Here is a 21,633-nt window from a genome sequence, read left to right on the forward strand (position 1 = left end):
AGTTGCCAGGATCTTTGAGGTCAAAACATTAACATAACATGTGTACCTCGTTTAGTTTCTTTTTTAACATGGATATTTGTCCTCACAAACACCAAATAATTACACAAAACCCCCGCAAATATCAATACGTGGGGCATTAAGAATTAAGCCAACACCCTGCACAGTTCATTCACTCACTGGAATTCGCTCAACACGAATGGAGTATGTACCCATACGGCAGACACGGCGTAAAGTCAAACAGCTGACGGCCGAAACCACCTGTAATAATGCGAAGGATTTTACACTTACCAGTTTCTGAATTATCTGGTTGTATAGCGGTAAGTGGGCAAGGTAAATGGAGCACAAACATTAAGAACAGCAATTTTATAAAGATGATATAGGTAGCCATGTTTCTTCTCGCGAATAAGCACAATTTGGAGCAGTTTACACGGCAAATTCCAATTTAAACATCCATGATTCGGTGCCAGTAGTGTATTGAAGAATTAAGCTATGAATGCCGTTGCGCTACTCGAATGAATGGGCAAACTACCGCGATGATAACTGTACGAAGCATGCAGCGCACTGGTGGTACAGTAGTTAAAGATCGTACACACTATTTTGTGTGTCCTGTTCACCACAGAATCCCAAAATGCGGAAAGCAGATGAGGCGCCACATTAAAGTGGCGCCTATGAGGGTAATACATACTGGGGTTGCCAACCCGAAACTTGCTTCAAGTTTGCCTTCTTTTTGTCTTAAAACCCAATACCCATGAACTTCGTTCCATTTTGATAACGAGGTAAAACTTCAGTATATAATTCATTTGAAGATTGCATTCATATTAGTACATTGAGGACCATTGTCACCACCACCACCACCATCATCATCATTATTATCATCAGTGTCGTCATCATTGGCATCATGATAATTATCATCAACATCGTCATTATAGGCCTAATCATCATCATTAAAATTATTTGTTTTAATAACTATCTGAATAATTGCTGTAGTTTTTGTGAGCATCATATTCACCATCATCATCACCAACACCACCACCATCATGATCCTTTTAGTCAGAAGGACTAAGGACTACATTAGTTAAACAATGTCGGTTGTTTTTCATTGACTTTAAATCAATTTCAGAAATTATTCAGAATAATTTAGTCTGATTTGATTTATTGATTTGATTTATTGATTTCCGTTTCACAACATAAGCATGATAAGTATAACAAAACAAGGTCGAAAATAATGCAAGACGTAATAAAATATACATAACATAATCTTAGATTTAAGGAACACAATTCAATAAATAAAATTACCTTGTATGACAATTGTATTTTAAAGTAAAACGGAGGGTCTTGCCGAAAAAAGCAAAGCTTGTACAAAAGGCAAGCCCCTAAATAAACTTAGTTACATTACAAAAAAAAAATAGCATTAGGGAGAGAGGGGGAATGTGAGGGGGAGAAGAGGGGAGGGACAGAGAAGTGCAGGGTACATAACATAGAAAGAAAGCGGGCAGCAGGAGCAGGTACTTTGGCTAGTTGCAATTTTAAGAAGAAAACAGTAATAACAAATAATATTCAGTTATTCAGCATGATCTGCTTGCAACGAGTATTGCAATATTAACATTTTTTTCAGTTTGCGTTTAAAAATATTTATATTAGGGGATTCTTTAAAATCTTGAGGCAGAGAGTTCCAGTAGGCAGGCCCGGAAAAGACAAATGAATTCTTTGCAAATAGAGTTCTTGTTAATGGGAGATGATAATATTGTCGTTGCCTTGTTGGGTAACAGTGTACGGATGCATTTTTATGGAACATATTTGAGAAAATAGTGGGGAGATCGTCCTTGCTTAATTTGAACATAAATTGACTTAGTTCGAAGAGATATATGTCACTTACTTTGAGGATGTTATTTTCAAAAAATAAGATATCAGTATGTGATCTAAAGTGTGTTTGAAAAATTATTCTTAGAGCTTTTTTCTGGAGAAGTAATATTCTATTTAGTTGTGTTTGTATTGCACATCCCCAGGCAATTATTCCGTAATTAATATATGGTAGAATAAGTGTGTAGTATAGTGTTAACAAAGTTCGAGAAGGGAGAAAATGTTTGAGTTTATTAATAATTCCAATATTTCTAGAAATTGTTTTACATGTACTATCGATATGAGGCTTCCAGGATAATTTGTTGTCGATAAGGACACCCAAGAATCTGGTAGTGGAAACATTATTAAGAACGAAATTATCAAAGAAAATACTGTCTGGTAGAGTATTGATTTTATTACTAAAAAGCATGTAGTTTGTTTTCTGGTGATTAAGCGAAAGTTTGTTGGCCTTGATCCAATCTGTAACATTTGTTAGTTCAGAATTTATGATTCTAACGAGTTGGTTAATATCATCATGGGAAAAGAAAATATTGGAGTCGTCAGCAAAAAGTATAAATGAAAGTAAATCTGATGTATTTTTTATATCATTGATATAAGTAATAAAAAGAAGTGGGCCTAGTAGGCTACCCTGGGGGACACCGCAAGTAATTGGAAGAGTAGATGAAATGTTATTATTTACTGATACAAATTGGGTCCTATCAGTGAGGTAGCTCCTGAACCACTCCAAGGCCTTCCCTCTAACTCCATAATGGCGTAGTTTATGAAGAAGAATTTCATGGTTTATAGTGTCGAAGGCCTTGGAGAAGTCCAGGAAAATACCGACAGTATGACAACTATTATCGATGGAAGTGGTGACTTTATTAATAAATGATAAAATTGCATGGGAAGTACTATGGTTTTCACGGAATCCAAATTGGAAGTTTGAAAAAATTTTGTGTAATTTGAAAAAAGCACTTGTTCCGGTATGGACAAGTTTTTCTAGAATTTTAGAAAGTGAGGTTAGTAAGGATATCGGACGATAGTTGGAAACGAGTTGGCTATCACCCTTTTTGAACAGTGGGATGACTTTGGAGATTTTCATGTTATTGGGGACCCGTCCAGTGCTAAGAGATGTGTTAAAGATATGTACTAATGGGTCAACGATGGCTGCAATAATTTTTTTTAGTAGAAAGTTAGGTATACCATCGTACCCCGGGCTTTTCTTATTCTGTAGATTGCTAACTATATTTAATATTTCCATCGAATTAGTAGGATTAAAAAACATGGAATTGGTGTTAGGGTCGTCGAGGAGATCGGAAAAAGATTTGTTAGTTCGAGGAATATTTTTAGCCAAGTTGTTGCCAACATTTGAAAAATACGAATTGAACTCTCTTGTGATTATATCAGTGTCGTCTGTGATAGTATTGTTTGATTTTATTTTTGTGATTGTAGAGCTTTTTTTCTTTTTGTTCAGTACATTATTGATAATCTTCCATGTATTTTTCATATCATTTTTGTAGATGTTTAATTTAGAAGTGTAGTATTCCCTTTTGGCAATACGTAATAATGTGGTAAGGGTGTTTTTATAACAAGTGTACTTAGAGCGAGAGTTTTCGCTTGGTTTAGAGATATATTTGTAATAAAGGTTATTTTTACGGTTAATAGATCGTAAGAGAGATTTAGTAATCCAGGGATGTATTGGGATCTTTTTATAATTTGATTTTCGGTTGGTAATAAGAGGAACATGGGTATCTAAAGAAGACGTTAATTTGGTTATAAAAGAATCGTAAGCTACATCAACGTCTGTGTAGTCAAAAATGGTCGACCAGTCTGTATTGTCTAAATCATTAATTAAATGGGAAATGCTATCATCGGTTATTTTACGATAGGAAGTATTATATGATTCATTCTTAAAAAGTTTATTTTTAGACAACTTCGCAAAAATTGAAAAGTGATCAGAAATATCACTAAGGACTATACCAGCTGTGGGGGTAGGGTAAGTTACATTACTAAAAATATTATCTATAATAGTTGCAGAAGTGCTAGTTACTCTCGTTGGTTTAGTAATTAGTGGTAAGAAAGAATTAGTCAAGAACATTTCGAGGAACTCTTGTGAGGTATTGTTAGTGTTACAATTTATTAAATTGATGTTGAAGTCCCCCATAAAAAAACATTCTTTATTTTTAAGAAATGGATTGATTAAAAACTCATTGAGGGTTTCCAGAAAATGTTGAGTATTTGAATTTGGAGGTCGGTATAAAACTCCCAGTATCAGATTTATCTATCTAAGATATATCTATCTGTTTGTCTGTTTATCTTATGTCATAAGCCTAATGAAGGACCTGTTTAGCCCCCGGGGGTCCACTTACATTGACGAGTAGATACCATGCGCGACCAAAAAAAACACGTAAAAAAATGTCCCTTTTTTCAAGATAGGGTACGTTACGTACGTAACGTAATAAGGATGTCAAACACACTAAAATAATTAAAAAAGTAGTAGGCCTATGATTTCGCTAGGAAAGCTACGTGTTTAGGGTCAAATTTGCGAGGGTATTAAAAAGATAAATGTTTTATAGCCCCAACAGTCGACACTACGTGTTTAGAGTACGATTTGCGTGAGGCGTTGGCGGTGGGGCCGTAAAACCCAATGATGTCGGTAAAGGTAAAACCGACGTCCGTGACATAACAATTAAAATATCTCTGTACTTGTTTAGGGGTTCAATTCAGAGAATACTTGCCAAGAGTATCGTTTTGTTCCCAATACTTGTTAAGGGTAGGGTTTCACACGCAAATACTTGTTAAGGGGTGCATTTTCAGAATATGGAAAATACTTGTATATGGTGATTTTCGAGGCCCCATGGTCACGCATGGTATCCACTCGTCAATGGAAGTGCCCCCCCCCCCCCTGGGATTTAGCCTAATATACTATACAATGTATTTTCCTTTCTTTTTTCTATAATTCATTTATTTTTGCATTTCTTTCATGCTTACTCTTCTCGTTTCCTTTTATATATCGAAACAAAAGAAAATTTGGTCTCGTAAACGGCGCTTGGCGTTATGAATATAAACAAACGCAACAAAATTCGAATCAGATTTCTAACAGTTATGTTTACTTTTGAAATTATAGCCAAGCATTATGAACGCTTTTAGCAACGAGGACCCAGATCCATTCGGAAATCAAATAATCACATTTCATGTATTATTCATTCCATGTGACGGGGCAGTAACGTGTTGCTTTTGGTCATAATTTCACATCCACAATATCTTATTCTAAAGAGCTCTGTTACTTAGCAACCAAATCTTACATTATTTATTGTGAAGTGTTGATACGCGTTCAATGCTGGAAGCCAGGTAGATAGAGGGGTAAATACGCAAATAACGACGTAGGATAGTAGATAGGAAGTCTTGTTTCTCGTTACTATCACTCGGCATGTTTGCCCTCCATATCGTCTGTCCGTAACTAGAAACGATAATACCTCCAGTAATGTTTGCTAAGGCACCATATCCTTGCTGGCTGGCTAGCTGGACAAGCATGAAGAACTCACAAAAATAAGATAACGTATTGGAACATAATGATAATGTATACACGCTGTTAATTTATATATATATATATATATATATATATATATATATATATGTTATATGTGTGTGTGTGTGTGTGTATATGTATATATATATATATATATAATATTATAATATATATATATATTTATGTATATAAATATATATATATAACACACTGTTTACTATAAGATTTTCACAGTAGTTGTTTAACCGTTCAAAAACTGTTTAAAATCTTAAACATGAAAGTGTAGATTTTAATATCTAATCTTCAATATTAATTAAGCATATAAGCGCGGCTAATTAAACTGTTAAACAACTACTGCAAAGCTCATAAATTGCGTTTATACTGTGTGGCAGCCGAAAATCTGAGGATTTTCGTGTAAAAAGGCGAACCTTGTCCTTATAAAATAATTTCTGATTTTATAGAATTAGATAGCATTACAATATTTTCCATGGAGGGAATTCGTTATACATCGGGTAATTTACAAAATAAATACGATTACAGACTTACAAATAAGCACATTACATTTTCTAATATCATGATTATGAATACACTAAAAATTTATGCAAAATACTCATTATCACAGAAACAATTATAATTGGGTAAGATTAATGAATTATTCAACTTTAAACCAGTATATTTTTATGTATCAATTTGAGTTTTGAAATGTAATCCAGATCTCCGTTTAAAAAAAACATTACAATCAACTAACAATATACAGACAAAATATTATCACAAGGAATTCAGCATCAGTTATAATAGTACATAAAAATTGGTAAAAGGAAAAACAGACATTAGAATTAAAGAAATTATGTTCATTTTGTCTTCATATACTATGATGTGAAGGAATGAGGTGGATGAACAGAGAGACTTTTATTGTGGTGAAATCCAATTATCATAACATTTTATTATAGGCTTGTATGTTGTCTGGTTATGCTACTCAAAATAATGAGAGCAAATCGTTGCCAAACTCCGAGACGAGTCGGAAGGATAATGGTGCTTGCTAATTACACAGTGACTGATTCGTTATCTTGATAGGCATAATAGGTGAAAATAGGCCAATCTACGTCAAGCCAATTATTTTGATGACTTCCAAATTACAATAGCCTAAGATAAACGTTGCTATAGACAATGTGGTGCAGATGAAAAGATGCAACATTACGTTTAAAGCTCTCATTGGACATTACAAGGAAATGTTTTATGCTGGTTTTACCAACGTATCTTGTCATATATTTTTTATTTACATTGCTGATTTTTTTAAACCAATTTTAGGCAAAAAGGTTATAACTCTTGTCAGTGGAATTCATCGACAATGAGCTTCATGAAATTTTCATTCGTACGATTGACAAACGTATACGAAAAAAGAATGCTGCATGAAATGTATAGGGATAATATAACATGATTTATTATACCAGAATGGACTTTTAATTGCTCGTGACAGACAAAAATAGAATATACAGAAACAAAATTTTCATAAAGGGAAAGAAAAAAAAAAAGAAGAGGGGGAGAGAGAGAGAAAGAAAGAAACAAACAAACAAACAAAAAAGAAAGAAAGAGAGAAGGAGAGAGGGAAGAAAAAGAAAGAAATAAAGAAAGAAAGAAGGAAGGAAGGAAAGAAAGAAAGAAAGAAAAAGAAAGAAAGAAAGAGAGAAAGAAAGAAAGAACGAAAGAAAGAGAGGGGGAGAGAGAAATAAAGAAAGAAAGAGAGAGAGAGAGAGAGAGAGAGAGAGAGAGAGAAAGAAAGAGAGAGAGAGAGAAATAAAGAAAGAAAGAAAGAGGGGGAGAGAGAAATAAAGAAAGAAAGAAAGAGAGAGAGAAATAAAGAAAGAAAGAAAGAGAGAGAGAAATAAAGAAAGAAAGAAAGAGAGAGCGAAATAAATAAGGAAAGAAAGAAAGAAAGAAAGAAAGAAAGAAAGAGAGAGAGAGAGAGAGAGAGAAATAAAGAAAGAAAGAAGGAAAGAAAGAAAGAAAGAGGAAAATAGTGAGAGAGGGTGAAAGGTAGAGTGGGGAAAGGGGTATTAATATAGATGTGGGAAGAAGAGTAGAGTGGGAGATAGAGGAGAACAGAAAAGGCGTAAATAATTGTGAAATAGAAATATCAAAGGATAATTTGAAACGGGGAGAGAGATTGATGGGGTGTTGCAAGAAACTTGCGATCAATTGCAAGTCTATTTTTGTTCCCTAAATCAATCATATGTCTTGTAGTTAATTGCGAAAAAAAATGAGAAGCAGGAAACACAAATGAGACATTTTTGGTCATACTCTCATTGGGGAGACATTCCAAAGGTGTGCCTTAGATATTAATCTTTTAACGTTTTCAGTCATACCTTCCAGATCAGTAATCTGCATGAAAAGGTGTTGACATTTTCGCATTCAAGAATTCATTTTGGCTGAGCACCACAATATTTTCGAGCTTCTTTGTTAACAGGTCACCGTGTCGATATTAAAAGGTGAATAATATTTCTATGCCCTGCAAGCTTCATTAAATCCACAATAATCATGACAATACGATTATATTCAATAGATATTTTGAAAAGGGGATAATGTTTACCGATCCAAATATTCTTTAAACTGCTCTGTTTAAATCTGGGTATGAATGGAAATGCTCCTATTCAAACTCCCCTTGAAAATGGGGCGATCAACATGACTGTATGACCTTTAAAAGGTTGGATATCGGGGCGCTATGGCATCAAAGTCTATTATTAGCAATAATTAAAATAAGTATGCTGCTGTATTGATGTAAATGTGACATCAATTCCACTTGCTAGCACAAAGGTGTTTGGGAATATTTGCAATAGTGTGTGTGGGGGTGATGGTGAGGGTGTGAGGGTGTGCGCGGGTGTGTCTGAATTTCCTTAATTTTATAACAAATTTCACATATCAAAATGATAAGAACGTTAATTTTGGATCGATGTAACGTGACAGGGCTTTCTCAACACGTATAGTTCCATTAGTATCCAGACCAAGTAGGCTATTTTAATAATAATAATAAGTAATTAAGAAACAACATCAACATTATTTTATCGCAAGCTGTTTAAATGTAGTTGCAAAAAAAATCTCTCTCTCTCTCTTTCCCCGCTCTCCCCCCCCCCCCCCCTCCTCTCTCTCTCTCTCTCTCTCTCACGCACGCACACATGACAACAACAAAACATGATTTGAGCCCCTTCTTTCGCGTAAGAAGATAGTCTACCAGACTATCTTCTTTTCCTGAGGTAAGATACCTGTTCCATACTTAATAATATATTCCGTGATGGCGACAACAGTTGGCAAATTTCTGCTCGGCTGCGTTTTTGCTATTAAATTATTTTCCTCCTCGTCTGACGGTTTGCCGTGATTTGATCTACTCGGTTCGATGCAATTCACTGATTAAAAATATAATGAAGTACAGGAATTTTGAGACATCATTGCCCTTGATGCATAATTCAAGATAGAAAATCAATTATTTCACTGTTTTATAAAGGCATTGTAGGCCCTTTTCGTAAACGTTGTATAAGTTGTTTAATTATTAATTAAATGCAATCAATAAAATAGTCTTTCCAAATTGCATTTCGAGGGCAGCAATGTTTTCACACACTTTCTCTTTCTCTCCTGCCAAACCCATCTTCACCCTCACCCCCCCCCCCCCTCTTCCCCGATCCCTCTCCACACACACACACACACACACACACACATTTTCTCTCTCTCTCTTTCTACCTATTTTCTCTCTTTCTCTTTCCGCTTTGTCTGCTCTTTTTCCTCTCCACTTACCTCCTCATATATCAATTTTCTCTCTAGTTCTATCAATCCATCCTCTCTCTGTTCTAATCTCTATTCGTTCCTCTCTCTACCCCATCCTCCTTCATATACCCCTTCTCTCTGTTCTGTGGTTTCATCACTGTTTTTTTTTTAAGGAACGTACTGGAATAAGCGAAATTATAGAAGATTGATGTTCTGTATCATACAATGATTTATTAGCTATTTAGATAAACCATAAATCTTTTATTCAAATATAAATAACTTTATGGCCCGTATTCTGAACTCGGGTTTGAATTAAACCCTGGTTTAAAATTGTGGTTTAACTATGGAGAGCCAATTAGAGCACAAATCCCTTACAGTACACGTGCAGTATATTAACTCATATGACACCCAAATTGTTTATAATCATTGTCTGGGAATGATAACTGAAGTATTTTTCTTCATTATGAAAACAAACGGAAACAAAATACTAGTAGTAAACATAAGAAATATACAATATGAACATAATTTTTTAACTTTTGGCTTCCCATCATTTTAGCACAGAGTTAGACAATGGTCTAAGTTAAAGCTGACTTCAGAATACGGGCCTATGAGTTACGAAATCAGATTTTGCTTACACCGCAATTAAAATTGGATGTTTCCTTGGATATCATGAAAACAATTTCGGATGGGGATGGGACAGATAGATATTCACCAAAACTGCTTAATTTGTGTATTTTGATAAATCGTTTATTCAATTATTAATACAATCGCATTAGCATAATAATTATGCAGAAATGAGAATAATCTAAACATATATGCTCAATTCATTGAAAAGAATATACCCATCGCAGCTTAGAACCTATTGCGTATAGCCATTTTGCATTTCCAATTTTCTAAGAAAGATTAACTCTTTGTCGAATGGATGATAAAACATTAAAGGCAGGTTATTTGCAAGAGTGACTTTAATTTGAATCAGTGGGTAAATGCCTAGGTATTCTTTCATCCATGAATACAATGCTCAAGTTAAGGTCTTTGATTTTTCAGGCACCGTTATGTTTAGTAACGGAACTATTATACAGAATTACTGGAATAACCCATTCATTGGATAGAACCAGAAAATCCCAGGACTGCCTATCAAAGGCACAATAATCTCGAAAAGAGATAAATGAAGAGGCGATATTCGACGAAACGCCTAACTACTTCCTAAGCCACAGCCCATCCAGGAATACAGGTACGATCATAAAAGAAAAGTTCATTTGAAGTTGAAAAAAAAAATCTCAACACCATGGAAAATTTACCTCCGGCTATCCAGGTACTGCTGTAGTGGCATAATGACCCCCCCCCCCCAAAAAAAAAAAAAAAAAAAAAAAAAATAGGGACCAGACAAACCGTCCGGGAAATATTTGTAAAATGCTGCATGCAAGCGAAGCGATTGAGCAAAATGATTCCTTCTGGATAAGAAAATATAATTTGTTGATAGATTTTGACGTAATATCTTGACATTAATTGTCTGGGTTTTTTCTTGGTTGTTAAACTTTTTTTTTTTTTTTTTTTTTTTTTTGGGGGGGGGGGGCATGTGTCCGAGCCCCCTCCCCCATCTGCACGCAAAAGTGCACTGCTGCCTTTATCAATGATTGTGACCGAATCTAATATAGCTTACACAGTGATGGATGGCTGGTCCCAGAAATTCAAGAGGTACATTTTTCTTTTGTTTATAGAACAAAGGTTTATATTTTTTATGATTACATAAAAATTATAGTCTTTGGCAGAATCCACAATTCATTCAAAACATATCAATAATTCATAGACAAAAGTTTAACCATTCTCATCCGACCCCCTGAGTTCTTCAAAAGCTTGTTCCAGCTTCTGACGGTCGGTCTTCCTGTAGAATATTGTTTCAAGTTCATGAATCTTTTCATTGATGATTGATATCTCCTTAGAGAGTTCTGATCGTTCAAAAGCTAGTTGGTTGGATCGACTAATTGCCTGTCTCGTGTCTTCATAGTCTCGCTCCAGCTCAGCCTTCTCCTTCTGGCGTGCGATCAACTCCTGTTCGTTTAACTTCAAACTCCTGTTCAGTGACTTCAGCTTCTTGTGCAGGATCTCGACGTCTTTCCTCACACCTAGGATACTGTCAATGTCTTTGGAAAAGTCCGCAACGTCCTTGTTTTGGAAGATCATTCGTTTTCTTTCCAGGACGTCGTGTTCACCCTGCGATTTCTCCTGGTTCATTCCCCGATTTTGGTGTATGAGTTTATTGATTTCTTGGTCTAGTTGCTTCATACGTTCTTTCATTTCTCGAGTGCGAACGCGGAGTCGTTTCTCGACGATGGTACTCAGGATGTTAGAATGCTCGAGCTCGATGGTGTTGTACTCTTCCTGTTTCAGTCTTTGCAGACGCTTGGTTTTGATCAGTCTGAACTGAATATCTTCCAGATAAATCTGATCATTGGCCCGCCATTTCCCAAGGAGATGGATGCAAAAGTAGAACTTCTGGAAGAGATCCGGAAAGAGCCGAAGCACCGGAAATCGCTTGGAGTCCACGCTCTCTGCTACCTCAAGAGAAAACTTGTCTGCACTGAACAACTTGATGTTCACACCCGGATGAGCATCGGTTAGAAGCTGATCAGTAGCATCCAGGGTGGATTTGAGTTCTAGATTCGTGCTACGGGCCCACTTCAAATCAAACTCGCCTTCAAGCGATTGGTAGTTCCTGCAGAAAGTTTGGACAATGCTGTAGATGTCGCGTACTTCGTCCAGGAGATCTGCAAGAGCTTTGGCGCTTCGGGTGAACGCGGTTGCGAACGTCTGGATGTCTTTGCTGAACCCTGCATCGCGGACACCTCCTGGACGTCGAACCTCCATGCAGGTCCTTATAAACAGATCAAGCTCCTGCATCCCGGCTACTCGAGGAATCATGCTCTTGATTCGCTTTACCCGATGTTTACTCTTAAAAATTTCTTCGACATGAAGCAAAAACTGTATGGGCTCGATGCCGCCGTAGAAGAACTTTTCGATCTTTGTAGCGAGGCGGGTTTTCAAGAGCTTGAGTTCTCGATCGACATAGTCGTAGACCTCGTGAATGTTGTTCGGAGGATCATCTCCCTGCCAGCCTGGGGAGGGCATGTCAGATCACGGGTGCTTAGTCGATCCAACGGACTAACTTTTACATCTAAGATTTTTTTAGATGAAAGGCTATCTCTACATCTGATAGATCTGAAAAAAAATAGAATAATTAATTTTGATAGAAATATGCATTTGATGTGAAGACTCAAGGTAAAAAAAAATCTACCGGTATCTTACTTTGTATTAAAAAAAACAGATAATACAAATAGTCACGAATTCAGTCGCAATATCTACTCTGTTTTTCATAGAATTTTATCCTGGGAAAGTAAATGTTATCATTGATATCACCGAGTTTCTTTAACGTCGTAGGAAAAAAAAAGCAATTGAATTAAAACTGTGAATTCTTTATTTCCAATTAGACGTTGTATAAGAATTACCCACTTCCATAGGCAGTGGGGTTAAATCACAATGTTGAATTGGGGGCTAGTTGCATAAAGAGTTTCGATTAATTAATAAACGCAAGTCAAAATATCAAGCGCAAGTTTTGAAATACATGAATTTGATTGGTCAAAAATTAAGTTACGAATGATTTTTTTAGAGTTGTAAAAGTCAAATTCTTTTTTATTTCCAACAGAACATAAAGTGTAATATAAATCATTTTCATGCATTTATAACGATACTAATCACAGCGTCATATGATAATATTCAGTGACAAAAATGACAAATTTACATAATATGGTATATTTTGTATAGACAGTTTTTAATACATAATTGAAATATAAAAACAGGTATCTGTGGAAATGGGTAAATAAGTTTGACATTGCCTAGATTTTGTAATTCGATAGAAGAAACAAAGATGAACAAGAGAGGATAAGATCAAAATTGTTCAGAATCTTTCAGAGCAAGTGAGAGCAAAGAATGAATCTCGAGGAAGGGGGGTGAAGGATTGCCCCTACACCTTATTCATACACTCTTATAAAATACCAGGGGCCTTTAGCCGGATATATATATATATATATTTAAAGATTAAAACATACTGAAAAAGACAAGTGTTTTGTCATTAACACCCCCAAAAAATCATTCTGACAAAAATCTTCCCTTTTTAAACTAGAGATCAAATGCCCCCTTTATAAGGTATTTGTTCACTTTTGAATTTTATTGTTTTGGACTCTGTACTGAAATATAGGCAGTGGAATGTAAAACATGTTAAAAGAGAAGAAAAATGAAGAAGACATAAATAACGTCATGAACGTGGATGGGAGCTATAATGTAAATCATTTATGGACAGACGAAAATAGTATGTGGACAAGTGCACTCCAGCGTTGCCTGGCTATGACATTTATGTGCTTTTTGCTACTTTTATTGCAAGAATGGGAGACCCAAACCGAGCTTATAAAGTTTCAAGCTATGCGATGATAGCAAGCTACCTTGGTATGCAGTGTTTAAAACTACTTCATTCTTTTTGCCACCAGGTTGGCTCTTGCATGCATGCTTTGTTAGAAATAAAATATCAATTTTTAACTCCTTCATTTAGTTTTTGAGCGAAACTTTAAGGGAGAACGAAAAAAGAGAATGATTCAAAAAATATTATTTGAACAATAATCCACTATTTTACAAAATATGCATAAGAAGTGCATTGCATATAAAGCAAGTACTTACCATTTACCGTGCGGATTGGCGTAATTCCACGCGGCTCAAATAACTTTCTATGACGTCTCCAAAATGATTAACTAAATATTCCTTCTTACATGCTTGTCTCAACGTTAACAATTTGTACTAAAATGTACCTGCTATAAGCTTAATAAAGGATAAAATTAAGAAAGACGCGATTGAGTTTTGAATCCTGGTACTTGTTTCTCGAAAAGAATTAACCTTGTATGAAAGCTTAATTTCCACTCCTATTCTGTTTTTCTTTGTTGTGGATACGTCTTACATTGTAAATAGTACTGCTATAGTAAAATTAGACATCGCAGGTGCCCTTCTAAAGAATAAAAGAATTCTTATTTAAAGATGGTGGATCAGTCAATGTATCCACGAGGGGATATTTTTCAAAAGAAAGGCAAATATAAATCATATCCCCCATTGTAACAAACGAGTTCAACGTTAATTATAAGGAGAAGTGAATTAGAATGAAGTATATATCTTTAATTGTATTCCATAGCTGGTTTTAATCATAAATTATCAATGTTTCTGCAATTTTGTTTGATAACTGTTACTATTTGCACCCCTATTCACTTTTTAGTTTGGACCTCTATTATTCCTTCATATTGATTATTTCAAAATGGCGCACATAAATATCGATCACATGAAAGTCCTCCCCCAAATCAGTTGGCGGTTTAGTGGTGGACCACAGATCCTCCCGAAACAAGAACAATTATTGATTTGTTCTATAAAGTTCTCCATCAGAGGAAACTGTCCGTCGTAGAGGTTATTTATATTATATGGCAGCCATAAAAAAACAAATCTATGTTATTTTCATGATTTTTTTTCAATAAAAACAGAATTATTTAAAAAATAGTGGAATCCAACAAATAAATAGGTTTATTTTTTTCGATAGTCGTCGGTTGGATACATATTCACAAACAAAATGATTACTCTCGGACCAATTCCAAGAGTTTATATTGAAAATAATGTTTACTTCTGCAATGAAAATTACTCGGGATCAATTTTCTTTGTGGCTTCAAAGACAACGTTTATGCCCCCTTTAGTATATACATGTATATCACTAACATCAGCAGGGTCAATTTCGAAAAAAAAAAGTTCATGGATGGTCGACCATCATTCTTCATGCACCCCCAACAATATGAATGAAATAAAGATCTTCAAATATATAGTATTACCCCCAGACCGTCACCACCCAAAACCACCACCACCACAAACACCACCACTATCATCCATGGGCGGAAATCTGTCCCGAAAGGTAGGGGGGACAACAGGGGCTGATCCAGCCTCGCCAATAGGGGGGGGGGCGAAAACATTTTCAGTCATATGTTAATCCCCGATCGGCAGCTCGAAGGTAATTTTTGTCTGTTTCATTGAAGGAGTAGTCCTCATGGTCACTTTTTAGCTTTATCTTTATAAATCAACATAAATATATGATATCATTGTCCTTATTTATATAATGCGAGCGCGAAGCTCGAGCAAATTTTTAAGGGAAAATTTATGTATTTTTTTCCTAAAATTTGAACATTCTGGGCAATGTTTGTTATCCTGAAAAAGATGTATATACAACTAAATATTTACTACGACCGCGAAGTGCGAGCAGAGGTTAACTGATGGAAAAGGTACCTGTTAAAGACTGCTTGCAATTAGCCATGAAGACGTTACATATTTCAACAATCAAATAATGCGAGCGCGAAGCGCGAGCTGAAATTTTTTGAAATTTTTACCTAAAGACTGGAAATTCTAAGCACTTTTTGTAACTTAAACATATAATAGGTATATAACTAAACAATTGATGCGAACGCGAAGCACGAGCGGAAGGTTTTGAGATTTAGACCTAAGAACGAGACACTCTGTTCATGTTTTGTAAATCATGAAAAGGATGAGTAATTGGGGTCTTTCTTACACCCGGTCCTTACATTAATAAAGCGAGTGCAAAATGCAGCCAGAAAATGTTCATATACGGTTAATTTGAATTGATCGAAAGGGTACTTGTTAAGGACTGCTTGCACTTAGCCATGAAGACGTTACATATTTCAACAATCAATGCTAGTGCGAATCGCGAGCTGAAAAATTTTGACATTTTTTCAAAAAGAATCGAAAATTGTAATCAATTTTCGTAATCGTGAACAGGGTAGCTATATAACTAAACAATTGACGTAAGCGAAGCTTGAGCAGAAAAATTCGAGATTTAGACCTAAAAACGGGACACTCTACTCATGTTTTGTAAATCATGAAAAGGATGAGTAATAGGGGATCCTTCTACATTAATAATGCGAGCACAAAGCGCGAGCAGAAAATTTTTGATATTGTGATCTGAAACTGGATAATGATTTAAATAGAGAACAAATTGAATATCTGAATAAACATGATCGTGTTTCAGACCTAGAATCTCGGCATTTTACACATCTATCAGCGAGCGCGAAGCGCGAGCTTAAACTATTTGATATTCCGATCTGAAAAAAAAGAGTCAATTTCAGCTATATATTTCAAGCACTTTGTAGGAAAATTGTGAGGTGGATATGGATCACATTTAATAAAGAGCTGATATTTTTCATTATTATTTGAGTTTTGACATAGGACCGGGACATCCTTAGGACAAGTCATATGAAAATGATGACTATCTTCCTATTCCTCTTACTAAGCGCAAGATGAAACAAAAGGGACAATTTAATCATCAAATTGATATCTTATTTATTAATACATAATGCGGGCGAGAAATCTGATGATATTATGGCCTGAAAACTGGACATTTCAAGCACTTTTGTAATTAGGAATAGAATGCATCAGTTAAAACATTTTAACCATCAATGCGAGCGCAAATCGCGAGCCAAAATCTTTGATAAACTGTCATGAAAATCAATATTGAGACATACATAAATCGCCAATCAAAATACGAGTAGCACTATCTGCTACGTTTTGACAATCAGACTTGAAAAGGGATATTTTCAAACTAAATGGAATACACAAAAATAATAGGTACTGAATAAATCGAATTTTGCGAGCGCTCAGTGCGAGTAGAAAATGTTAATATTCAGACCATAAAAGCTGTAACTTTTACAGATCACTTTTTTAAAAATCCGTTTGTAAATCACACAAAATAATGAAAGTTTGATTTCCGAGGTGAAATGTATAATGTATATTGACTTCCAAGCATGATATTTAAGCTCCATATTGAAAAATCACCTAACAGGCAATGCGAGCGCGAAGCGCGAGCGAAAATTTTATATAGTGACATGAAAGATTCTTTTTATTTACCAAGTTTTCCCCTCATCTTATTTTATTCACTCTGGAAAATTTGACAAGCAAAAAAAACAAAGGTTTTTGCCGAAAATGTAAGGTCATTTAGTCCAAAATACACGTATTATTTCGAATGTGAATGATGCATTTTTCTCCATCATAAAAGACCAAAAATAGTAGGGGGGACATTTGATATTGTGTCCCCCTACTATTTTTGGTAGGGGGGACACGTCCTTCCTGTCCCCCCTGGGATTTCCGCCCATGCTATCATCACCACCACTTCCACCACCACAATTATCACCACCACGTCAATGACGCCATAATTTATACCAGTTTGCACCATCGGGGAAAAATGGTGTAAGTGGGGGTTGGTGCGAGTCCGAATGTGTAAGATAAAATCTGGAATGATGATGATGATGATGACGATGATGATGATGAAGATGGTGGTGGTGGTGATGATGATGATAATGATGATGATGATGATGGTGGTGATGATGATGATGATGTTGATGATGATGATGGTGATGATGATGATGATGGTGACGAACATTAACATGCAGCTATATTAAAAAACAACAACAAAGCCCCCTCTGAAGATAAGGACAAGGAAATTAAAACGACCAGAGGATCAGAATGTGGGATAAGAGGGATAAAGTATTAAAGGGTGAGGACGAGCATACTGGTAAGAACGATCGTTAGGAAAAATAAAATGATAGAAGGAAGAGACAGGGTATGAACGATGAGGGTAAGGTCAGTACAGAGATGCAAAAATAACTGAATATTCAGAGGCGATAAAACCAGGATGTATAATGCGCATAATTTGAATCGGGAACTATTGATAAAGTGTGCATTATTAATGCAATGTGGAATTTAAAAGTGGCGCCAGGAAAGAAAACGATACCTTGAAAGTATTAGGGGAAAGAATTTGAACTGTGAAATTACAATTTAAATAAGAAAGATAACACAAATCAAGGAACAAAAATGTGAATAAAACATAGAGGGGATGATTATGATGGACATTGTAATAATCTTAAGAATTCTGAAAGTGTGCAATAGATTTCATATGGAATTACCACTGAGCCTTATAAAACATTATAGTCATGAGCAAAATGAGAATGGTGGAAATCGTTTAAAGTGTCATACGGCCATTATAATCGGCCACCGAGTGCTATTTCGGTCGCCACAAAAATACATCAACTGCATTTCACCGTGTGTCGGCGACGGGGGAGAACTAAAGTGGAAAAATATACATGTACATGATATACTTCGGATAAACGAGGATGGAATTTAATATCCAAGAAAACATCATGTCCGGGCCATTATTTTCCTTCTGCCCGACAGCACTTTGTCCCCTACTTCACAACCCATTCCCCATGTGACGTAATTCAATGTCGTCACAATTTGGTCACCATGGGGACAGCATGATTGCGCAGCGAGCGAAATGTCCAGCTGTTATGATCGGCGGTGCATGGTGTATGAGCGGCTTTCCAAATCACGGACAAGAAAGTTGGTATCGAGAAATTAATCAAACATGGCAAAAATATAATTGGATAGAAACCAAGCGTGGTCGAGTTACTGACCCGTCTTTTAAACAAGATTGTGTTCATAAATATGTGTCCGACTTAAATCATTTAACCAGGTAAAATTCCGGCATAGGGGTTGTCTAATATAGCGATACCAGATGTGAATTTAATTATTTCATTTATGTTTAATTCAATTTAATTTTATTTATTCATTTTTATTTGATTTAAATTCAGTTATTTATTCATTCGTTTATTTATTTATTCATTCATTCATTCATTCATTCATTCATTCATTCGTTTATGTATGTATGTCTCTTTTTTTTTTTGGGGGGGGGGTAATTTGCAGGCTTTTCGGACCTCATCATCCGCCTCATTCTTTTTAGCATTAAATGGACTTTGCCCTATGAAAACACTTAAGTTGTATGATTTGTTCTTCTATCTATCTTTATTAATCCAATATACAGGCTTGATAGTCCCTGAAGCAGTGTAGCTATATGCTTAGGGTGGATCTGGATCTTGGTACTTGGTAGGATTCCTCCAAAAGACCCCATAGAGGTGTTCAAACTGATGCGCCGTGTGCGGTCACAAAGAAGGAAATAAAATAAATCAAAGGAGGAAATGAAATAAATCCTTGTTACCTCCTCTTTTGTTACATGGTTTTGCTATCAGCATCATGATTTATTTTTTGTATCTATCACTCATCCTCAGCTCCTCATCCCCCCCCCCAAAAAAAAATGTTGATCGTCATTACTTCTACCCTGTTCTCATATGTACGGACAGGTTCTTGTCCGGACAAGATGGCTATTTCAGGAACTTTTCAATGAATATTTCATGAAGCGATTGGACGCAATATAAAAAAAATGTTACGGAGTACATAGTCAAGGTTATTTTTGCTATTTGATGCATGACTTTTTTTTATCGAAAATCTGGAGCAAAAGAATGTTTTTATCTGCTTAAATGTCAGGACATCGGACCCACCCCACAATTCATCTTATATTGTTGTATCCCGCTTCCTATCCATCCATCACCGTTCAATATCTTAAAACATAAATCACAAATTTCATACGGTAGCATTCATTGTCCAAATAAACAAATATATGGAAATTTGCATTTTACATGTATTTTTTAACATACATAACAGAACATAAAAATATACACACAGAGAGAAACGCCGACATACAGACAAATATATAGAGACTAGCAGTGGCGTAACTACTGGGGGGGGGGGGCATGGGGGGCACGTGCCCCCCCCCCCCCCAATCGGCTGACCAAAAAAAAAACGGGGAAAAGGAGAAAAAGAGGAATAAAGGAAGAGAAACGTACTGAGAAAGAAGAAATTACTGTTCATTATGATGTTATATTAAATTATAATTATGTTATGTTATATTACATAAGAATTTTTTTTCATAACTTTATGAAACTTAATTCACTCAGGACCTATGTCTTCATTGTTCCTGGTACTCTTATTGTCTGTTTAACGAGATATATAATCCTGTTGTACTAAAACCTCCAGTTTTCAAGTCAATATACACAAAATATATTTCCTCGCACTTCGAAATATTATTGTTTTATGTACAATAGTATGCTTCTTTTTCATGACTACTTAAAGTGATTGCCTCATTTTAAGGTCTTAATATAAAACATTTCCTGTCCGTGCTTATGTTCGCATTAGTGGATTGGTGAGATATGTCTGCTCTCCATGAATTCCTAGAATCAGTCCTTAAAATGTCCCTTTTTCTGATCTGAATATCAAAAATTTTCAGCTCGCGCTTCGCGCTCGCATCATTTGGTTAGTGAAATACGTATGGTCTTATTGAAGTGAGATGCGTATAATGATTATTACAATTTTATTACTACAAGTGCTTAATGCGTTTAGATGTAATTCTAACAAAATTAGCAAGAGCTTGGCACTTGCATTAGATGACTATGGTGAGATATGTATACTCTTAATGGATTCCTAAAATATAGTCCTTAAAATCTCCCTGTTTGAGGTCAATATAATTATACAAAAATTTCAGCTCGCGCTTCGCGCTCGCATTGTTTAGTGAGAGAGTTACGTATCATGATTACAAAAATGTGATTATAATGTCCCTTTTTAGGTCTGAATATCAAAAATTTTGTTTAGTGAGAGAGGTACGTATCATGATTACAAAAATTTGATTATAATGTCCCTTTTTAGGTCTGAATATCAAAAATTTTCAGCTCGCGCTTCGCGCTCGCATTTTTTGATCAGTGAGATACATATCCGTTTAATGACACTGTCCTTAAAATGTCTCTATTAGGTCAGTATACCTGTCAACTTAGCACGCTTCGCGCGCTCACTAAGTGGCTCAAAATTTTTCTGGTACCCCCCAATGCCGTGACCCACGGTACGCCACTGGAGACAAGCATGCATGGGATTGAGATGATTTTATGTAAACTGAAATTTAGATTTAAATTTGAAATGAAATTGAAATTTGAATTGGAATCGAAATCAGGATTAAAAATCTCTAGAACATCTGGGGCCCGTCTTACAAAGAGTTACGATTGATCCAGTCAATATCAACTGTATTGATGTCATAATTTTTCTACAAAAATTTTGCACAATGTCTTTTGTAAACAAAAAGAAGCACACTGACTTTTCAAGAAATCAATCAATGTATGAATTTACAGCATAGCTAGAAAATATTTTGAGCAAACATGGTTTATAGGTGATGATGTTGCTGGCTTTCCATAGTTATGATTGATCGGATCAATTGCAATTCTTTGTAAGACGGGGTCCGGTATATATAGTCAATTGTAATTATCATTTTCTATCAAATTCTAACACCTTTTCCATCTTCGTCTCCATCTACCTTATTATCATTTCTTTCTCGTTGTATAATCGCACCCTCTTTTTCTCCTTACGATCATTGATTCAATGTTTTCTCAATCTCCCTCTTCTCCCTGTCTCAGGCAGGTTGAACTTTTTCTTTTGATTACTCTCATTAAAGCCACCCCCCTTTCTGACATTATCTTGTCTATGATATTGATGTTTAGGAC

General features: G+C 35.5%; 1 protein-coding gene across 1 annotated transcript; it reads right to left on the minus strand.

Moving 5' to 3' along the window:
* Window positions 1-9,332: 9,332 nt before the first annotated feature.
* On the minus strand, window positions 9,333-14,140 carry LOC129278379 (uncharacterized). The gene is made up of 2 exons (XM_054914566.2): window positions 13,847-14,140; window positions 9,333-12,337 (listed from the first exon to the last, which is right to left on the minus strand). Exon 2 carries the CDS (start codon window positions 12,245-12,247, stop codon window positions 10,937-10,939), a length of 1,311 nt encoding a protein of 436 aa, XP_054770541.2. The 5' UTR covers window positions 12,248-12,337; window positions 13,847-14,140; the 3' UTR covers window positions 9,333-10,936.
* Window positions 14,141-21,633: the final 7,493 nt, after the last annotated feature.

This window comes from Lytechinus pictus, chromosome 15 (assembly GCF_037042905.1).
Source record: "Lytechinus pictus isolate F3 Inbred chromosome 15, Lp3.0, whole genome shotgun sequence".
Lineage (NCBI taxonomy): Eukaryota > Metazoa > Echinodermata > Echinoidea > Temnopleuroida > Toxopneustidae > Lytechinus > Lytechinus pictus.

Bases quoted from the DNA above. Each gene is read 5' to 3' on its own strand.
- LOC129278379 (XM_054914566.2), bottom strand. From the start codon at position 12,247: ATGCCCTCCCCAGGCTGGCAGGGAGATGATCCTCCGAACAACATTCAC.